This window comes from Sinocyclocheilus anshuiensis, unplaced genomic scaffold (assembly GCF_001515605.1).
Source record: "Sinocyclocheilus anshuiensis isolate Anshui unplaced genomic scaffold, SAMN03320099.WGS_v1.1 scaffold1866, whole genome shotgun sequence".
Classification (NCBI taxonomy): Eukaryota; Metazoa; Chordata; class Actinopteri; order Cypriniformes; family Cyprinidae; genus Sinocyclocheilus; species Sinocyclocheilus anshuiensis.
Genome location: NW_015547732.1, coordinates 156,326 through 165,006, shown reverse-complemented (window position 1 = coordinate 165,006; position 8,681 = coordinate 156,326). Strand labels below are relative to the sequence as shown.

General features: G+C 34.8%; 1 protein-coding gene across 1 annotated transcript in view; it reads right to left on the bottom strand.

Moving 5' to 3' along the window:
- Positions 1-8,681, bottom strand: part of LOC107704348 (serine/threonine-protein phosphatase 2A 56 kDa regulatory subunit gamma isoform-like) — a 23,636-nt gene that overhangs the window by 12,784 nt on the left and 2,171 nt on the right. The window contains exons 3-4 of the mRNA XM_016507248.1: positions 7,703-7,865; positions 102-199 (exon numbers count right to left, since the gene is read on the bottom strand). Coding sequence (XP_016362734.1) covers positions 102-199; positions 7,703-7,865 — 261 coding nt within the window. The remainder of the gene's footprint in view (positions 1-101; positions 200-7,702; positions 7,866-8,681) is intronic.

Here is an 8,681-nt window from a genome sequence, read left to right as displayed (position 1 = left end):
TTTATCAGCTGTTTGGACTCTCATTCTGACGGCACCCATTCACATCCATTGGTGAGCAAGTGATGCAATGCCATTAAAATTGGACTTGCCACAAAACTCACCACATGCACCACCTCAGGATAGATGGGCTCGGTGATGACGCTCCTGTTGTGAGTGAGGTACTCCACCATCTCGAATTTCATCATAGAAATATCAGCATCTGCACCAAATTCATATTTTTGCTCAGTTTGAGTCTCTGAATAAAACTGAGCTCCATATTCTCACTGTATCAGACTATATGAGCTATAAATATGACATATGTGACCCTGGAGCACAAAAGCAGTCTTAAGTCGCTGGGGTATATTTGTAGCAATAACCAACAATACATTGTATGGGTCAAAATTATTGATTTTTCTTTTATGCCAAAAATCATTAGGATATTAAGTAAAGATCATGTTCCATGAAGATATTTTGTAAATTTCCTACCGTAAATATATCAAAACTTAATTTTTGATTAGTAATATGCATTGCTAAGAACTTCATTTGGACAACTTTAAAGATGATTCTCACAATATTTAGATTTTTTTGCACCCTCAGATTGCAGATTTTCAAATAGTTGTATCTCAGCCAAATATTGTCCGATCCTAACAAACCATACATCAATGGAAAGATTATTTATTCAGCTTTCAGATGATGCATAAATCTCAATTTCACAAAATTGAGGGTCCAGGGTCACATGTGCATATTGAATATTTTGTAATATTTTGTCTTTTTTCTTTTAAAAATCAGACTATTATTTCACATGTCAGGCTTTACAGGGTTACAGTGATGCTGCAGCTGCAGGGTTTTTCCTGAATTGATGTCAGGCAAACTCACAGTATATTTTGGGCTTTACTGAATGTTTAGATCACACGGTTTCCTTTAAAGCTGCACATGACCGGCAAAACAGTTTAAAAGCGTTGTTTTATTTCGGCACAGAGACATACAGATGAGTAGGCGGCTCTTCAATGTTATCTGGGATGCATCAGTGTTTGAAAACAGCAGAGCAACCAGAGATCTCAGAGTCAACAACGAATACGTTTGACCACAACTGATTACGTGAAGGTCAGTTCAATTTATAAACGACTCAATTTGATTCAAAAGAAGATGATTCAGTCTGCAGTTCACTAAAGGTTTGAGTGTGCATTTGAACTGTATTATCAAATCGCACGACCCTCATCAACACGTCACGTTCTGCATGCACACTATACGTGCAGCATGCAAATATTCAGTGTGCATTAAATACTGCATCCCATAATGTAATGCAGTCGGCTTCAACTTAGTTATGACTTAGTCATATCAGCTGTGATTCTGAATCATTATAATAACCATGCTTATCTGAGACAATTACAGGACGGCACTTATTGAATTAAATGTGAATGCATCTAAAGTTCATCAAAATATTATATTATAATACTAGTTTACTAGGTTTAAAAAAAAAACACTAGGCTGTGTGGAGAATATATCTGTGTAGTGAAGCAATATGCATTGATAAATGTTTCTTATCACACTATATGCAAGTGGCATCCAGTTATTTAGGACATTAAATGGTTAGCTATTTTGTCTAAAATCATTTAAACTTTTTGCAGTCTGATCGAATAAGTAAAAAAAAGATGTAAAATGAGGGCTGTAAATACACTGCCGTATGTTTGGAATATTTAAGTCTCTTATTTTCACCAAGGCTGCATTTATTTGATCGAAAATACAGTGAAAAATTTGAAATATTATTAGAATTTAAAATAACTGTTTTCTGTGTGAATATATTATAAACTGTAATTTATTCCTGTGATCAAAGCTGAATTTTCAGCATCATTACTCCAGTCTTCAGTGTCACATGATCTTCAGAAATCATTCTAATATGCTGATCTGCTGCTTGAGAAACATTTATTTCACAGGAATAAATTACAGTTTAACAGATATTCACATAGAGAACAGCTGTTTTAAATTATAATAATATTTCACAATTTTTACTGCATTTTTTATCAAAATAAATGCAGCCTTTGTGAGCCGAAAAGAGACTTCTTTCAAAAACAAACATTTAAAAATCATAATTATTCCAAACTTCTAAGCAGTATTGCACATCCATCATCCTGGAAATCAAAGACTGAGTGCATTGCATTGTATGATACAGTATCTTCCACAGTGTGCGCTGTGGTATAACGTCATCACTAGTCATCTAGTTATTCCATGCATACTTGCATAATGTTCAAAGCATGCATGCAGAAGTAAAATATCAAATCATATGTCTCATCTCAAAGTTGTTTAAAATGCACATTTAAAACATTGCAAAGCATGCAACAAATGCATCATTAATGCATGAATGATTACAATCATCTGTCTGCGTGTGAGGTGAAGAAAACAAAGCAGAAAGAACCGGCTGTCAGGATGCAGTCTCTCGCAAGCTCTGTGGCTTGAGCACACATGCATGCATTCTTCCTGAAGCTGTGACCTCACTTCCCCTCACATCAGTGCTCTGGTAAGGGGGGATGGGAGGCTAGTTAAACAGACCCCCTCCTACTTAACCAGCGCATCGTAAACAGAGTTTTCCACATTCACCCGAGCAACATGCAGGCTGCGTTTTGAGCTGTGTCAAGATTTATGCATGTAGTGCAAACCCAAATGCATGGCCAGAAAATGCTTAAAATGCAGTCTGCAAAGCGTGAATCTAAAAAAAGAGGTTTGTATCTATTCTAGTGTCTCCCAAACGCCACACATTCTTCTGCCTGCGTAACGGCGGCCACAAATCATGGCATAGCAACCTCCCTCGTCGCTCTCTGCCTACACAGACACAATAAAACAAACGTCTCACCTCTAAAGTGCATGAGGGCCACCGGCTGAAAGGGCCCGTTGGCACTCGGAGCATCCAGAACCATCCTGGCCTCCTCTTTAGAGCATGTCAACATCTATGGGTCGGATCGGGCACGAGGCGGCTAGCTCGAGCTGTTAGCCTCCATTTCAGCAGCACAAACACTCTCAGCAGAAAATGAAGCTCCGCTGCTGGAGGGAAGCAGCTAAGTTAGTGATGTCACTCATCAGAGGGAGGCCGCCGATTGGCCGGAGGAGATCACGTGATCTCAAGCAGCAGAGGGCTGGCTGGGGAGGCTGCTGATTGGCTGGCGGGGGCCGGGGAAGGCGGAGCTGTGGGTTTGATTGGCGCATGCAGGCCACATGAAGATTACGGGATTCGTCACAGTGCAAGCGGACGCTAAAGCAGTGCTGCTGAAAACTAAAGACCATAAATAACAGACATGCACATGGTTGGTGCACTTTATTGTGCCTTAAAATTGTAAGAAAAGTGTGTGCTAAAAATGTAAACACAAGCAGATGTAAGACACAATCTGTATTAGTTGTTCACAAATTCCCTTTGAATCTTTCCATTTTTAATGCCTGAATTACAATTGCATTTAACAATTTAGTCATTTATTTTTACATTTTAACAACATTAGTGACCTGTGAAATGTGCATTCATTTTTCAGATGCATTTTTAATGGTTGAATTAAATTTAAATAATTATAATTAAAAAAAATGTCTAATCACCTGAATGTATAACACATTAACAATTTAATAATTTATTAAAATTTCAACAATAATTAATAGTTCCCTATGAAATGTGTTTTATTTTTCCCAAATTCTGTGTTTTCCGTTTTTAATGGCTGAATTAAATTAAAATTTTCAAAAATGATGCATAATTTGGGGTGCGTGATATGACGATTTTTGATCGTGGGTGATTAAAATGTCTCCACGATCTGCTTTTGAAGGAATATGGTAGTATCGCGCTACAAATGTTACTCAGCGGTAGAGTCACACTCACAGGACACTACACTTATTCACAACCACAAAAGTACTATATTTGCATGTGCTTTAAAGCCTTGCTAGATAAACATTTAATTTGCGTGCTGTTCTGACATGTGCTTTTTCTGAGCGCGTACACACTAAACATCCTGACAAACAGCAGCTGATTACTGGACTCTTTCACGTCTGATTGCACTAATGCTGTCAAAAACACACAAGGCTTACATATAAACACAGTTGGTTATGTCTAAAGTGAAAGTAAACAGCTGAGAGAGAAACGGATGCATACCTGTATGTTAGATGAGTGTAGGTCTTAAAGTGACAGCAGTCTAATAGTTCTAAACATGCTGCTGCTTGTCATTAATGTTATAAAACAACTAAACACAAAGTGATTGAAGAACATTAATACAGTTGCTTTAATAAGAATCAGTTATGTGTGTTTGTAGCGTGTATGTTTGTTGTTATTTTTTAATAACAAAGATAAAATAACGACAAAGATTTTTATCTTTGCCCACTTTGGCCTAAATGTCTGCCATTCTTTTTTATTTTATATTTTGTCACCTTGTAAGCCTTTGTTTTGTAAAATAGGGAAATTACTGCTCAGACAACTTAGAGAAAATAGTAAAATCAACATGACAAAGAATTGTGATCAAATCGTGAATCGTGATTTTCCTGGAAAAAAAAAAGTGATATTTTTACGATATCGCCCAATCCTATGCCTAATCAACTGAATTCATAAACAAATAAACATTTAATAATTTATTAACATTTTAAAATAATATGAATTGCGTTTTTTTCCCTCAAATTCTTTTACATTTACAATTTTCTAGAATCAAATTTTAATGGCTGAATTAAATTTTAACAATTCAAAAGGATGCCTAATCAACTGAATTCATAACACTTTTAATATTTTATTCAAACAATAATAGTGACATATGACATGTGTTTTATTTTTTCCAAATTCTGTTTTTTTTCATATTAAAGATTCAGATTACATTTTTTATGCCCGAATTAAATTTCCAAAAATTAAAAAATAATGCCTAATCAATTTGTTTAATAAAACTTTAACAATTTAATAATTTATTAAAAATCAAACAATATTTTTATATATTTAACAACATTTTGTGTTGTCTTTTAATTTTTATGGAATCTGTTTTATGATTTTATACAAATTTAGCATCGAAAACGGTAGTAACCAAATAAATGCATACAATGAAAAACCCAAGCAACCACTCATAACAACTTAGCAACCACTTACTATCACCGTAGAAACAACCCGCACTGACCTAGCAACCGCATAGCAACACACTAAACACCACTCTGGAGACCCGGCACCCATTCACAAAAGCCTCTTACATCACATTCTTATGCATCATCATACTCTGGTGTTCTGGAAAAAAAACCTGCAGCTGCTCTGAGACGCTCTTCTGACCAACACAGACCATCAGGACCATCCACAAACCAGCACTTACACATATCTTACACTAAAAACACATATGAATATATTACTTATACAGCAGATTATACATGTTATTTATATATAAAATGTATATTATTACTACATATTTACAAACAGCATTTATATATTATATTATATTACTGGTATACTGCAATAATCTATATTTTATACTATATATGAGCACTTTTATGGCTAAATATCTCTGTCTTACTCTTATTAAATAATATGTATTCTTTAATTAATATGATTAAATACTCATTCATTAATAATTATTTTAATAAATTATATTGATGTTTATTTAATCTCAGAAATAGTTTACTGTAATATGTATACTGCCTAAAAAAGCATATAATTTTCTATATATGTATGTATATACATATATAATTTATGATATATATTATAAATATTATATTTTATTATATATATATAATTTAATTCATAATGATTGTTAAATAACAATTTATTAACAATTCATTTGTTATAATATATTTGTTATTATATACGATATATATATATATATATATATTATTTAATGCTGATTGTTAAATAATTAACAATTTATTTGTTATGATATATATGTCTGTGTGTATTACATAAAATATAATATATATTATTATATATATTATTTTATTATCAACAATTACTAGCATCATATAAATCTCAACTGTCAATAACGGACGCATTCAGCGGTTGCCATGGAGATCGTTTATCCTGCAGACATTAAAGGAGACAAAAGAAAAGCATTTAAACAGACACTGTTACATGAACACCCCGAATCTCTTTATGTTGACATGACATCTCAAGAAAAGAGGACAAACTTGATCTTCTATACAGAGAGGAACCTCATATGGAAAAGTGTTATTAGTAAATATTTCCACTACACTAAGAAGAAGCTCGGAAATAAATACATTAGTCTACTGCACTGTAAGTGGTAAATAAATGACGTGTGCGTGTATTTGTGCGTGTTAATATATATATTTTTATGGGTAACAGTGAGGCGTGAGCTCAGTTTGACTCGTGAGGATCGTTAACTGGCTTTAATTAGGTCAGATGTGAGAAAAGAAACTTCTGAAGGGGAAGATAATGTAATATATGAAATGATTACACACACAGCATCGGTTTCTCGTGAAAGCAGCTTCTTCACAACATCAGCTGCTCATATTTACATTGAGCTTGCACTGGATATTACTTCAAAAACATTAGCGTTATTAAAGGATTAATTCAGCCAAAAATGAACATTCTGTCATCATGCCGTTTCTTCCAATGAACACTAAAGGTCTGACTGTTTTCTATATGATCTACGATGAACAGTGACTGATGTTCTCAAGCGTCGTCAAGCACACAAAGCAGAATATCACACATGCACAGATCAAATTGCTCATGATGTTCCTCATTCTGGAGATGCTTTGGATAAAAACGTCTGCTAAGTGAAGAAATGTCAATGTGCAAATGTATCACATATATATGTGAATAGCATCAAGCGATCCTAATGCTGGTTTAGTTTGAGTCACATTTAGCCATTTGTTTCTCCAAATAAACCAAAATCTAGTGTGATCCAATGGTTCATGTAGAATAAGAAAAAGGACAAAAATATTTAAATAAATAGCTATAACTATATACATATATATATATAGAGAGAGAGAGAGAGAGAGATGGTTGAACACACACACACACACACACACACACACACGTTTGTTTAGCTATCTAAATGGGGACATTACATAGACTTCGATTGTTTTTATATACAGATAGTTATACACTTTTTAACCTAAACCCACCCCTAACCCTACACCTCACAGAAAACTTTCTGCATTTTTACAATTTCAAAAGTAAAAAAAAAATCTGTTTACTTTATTTTAACAGTTTTGCAAATGAGGACATCCACATTAAAAGCTGAATAATTCTAAATGAGCTCTGTTATTTTGACAGGAAAATAGAACAAAGGATATGGTTTACATGTAGCGCGTCGAGTCAGCGTGGTATGCAAGACTCTCGCTCTCTCTCTTTGCATGTGTGAGAAACACAGCGCTATCAGTAAAGCGACGGCGAGTCGTGCGCCTTCACACTAGTTTACGGTGCGTCAAATACAGGTGCGCTGCGTGCTACATACTGCGCATCCGTTGAGTACATGACATGATCCATTGAGCGCATCCAAATAGTACAGATCGCTTGACGGAGAGCGGATCTCTCAAGCGCTCAGTGAAATCTGTGTTGAACGTGTAAAATCTTAGAATTTATTAGCCAATGGCTAATGTTAGACATTATTTAGTCGGCCAGAGTAAGATTTAGTCGCATATGCGAGTGATTTACTCGCAATGTAGAGGGTTGGCGGGCCTACATTACATGCACCAATAATATTGCAGAACACTTTTCATGATCCAATCAAATATTCCAATTCAGTGGTACACATTCCGGAGGTGAAGTGCGCCTCACCTTTAAACGCAGGCAGCTTCTGGAGCTCTCGATTGTTGCTCAGACTGAATCGAGACGAGCTCGGACGCTTCTCCTTCTTCAGCGGAGCCTGAGATCCGGACGCTTTGCCCTTCAGCAGCTGTGTGGCGGGTGGGACGCTGTTAGCGCCCTTCTTATTCGGGCCCTGATGGAGAAAAACCCTTCACAGCCTCATCTCTCCAGAACAGAGCAGAACACAAGAGATGACAAGCTACAAGAACCATTCGATGCTTATTCATTTGTGCTGCTCAGAAACAACAGAGCGAACATCAACAGTGGCAGCAGATCGGGTCTGTGACCATTCAGCTTCAAATATCCTTAACTTTTAAAGATGCAATTGCATTTTTATATTTTTGTTTTATACATACATTACCGTTCAGAAGTTTGGGATCAGTAAGACTTGTAATGCTTTTAAAGAAGTCTCTTCTGCTCATCAAGGCTACATTTATTTGATCAAAAATTGTGAAATATTTTTACAATTTCAAATAACTGCTTTCTATGTGAATCAATGTTAAAATGTAATTTATTCCTGTGATTTTCAGCATCATTACTCCAGTATAAAGTGTCACATGATCTTCAGAAATCATTCTAATATGCTGATTTATTATTAGAATTATCAACAGTTGTGCTGCCAAATATTATTTTGGGAAACTGATACTTTTTTCAGGATTCTTTGATGAATAAAAAGTTGAAATATAAATCTTTGCTATCACTTCTTAACAATGTAACACATCCTCGCTTAATAAAAGTTTTAATTTCTTTCAAAGAAAGAAAGAATAAAAATGTACCGACCACAAACTTTTGAGCTGTAGTGTATATTGTTAGAAAATATTTATATTTTAAATAAACGCTCTTCTTTTTAATTTTTTATTCATCAAAGAATCCTGAAAAAAGTATCACAGCTTCCAAAAAAATATGAAGCAGCAACAGTTTCCAGCTCTGATAATAAATCAGCATATTA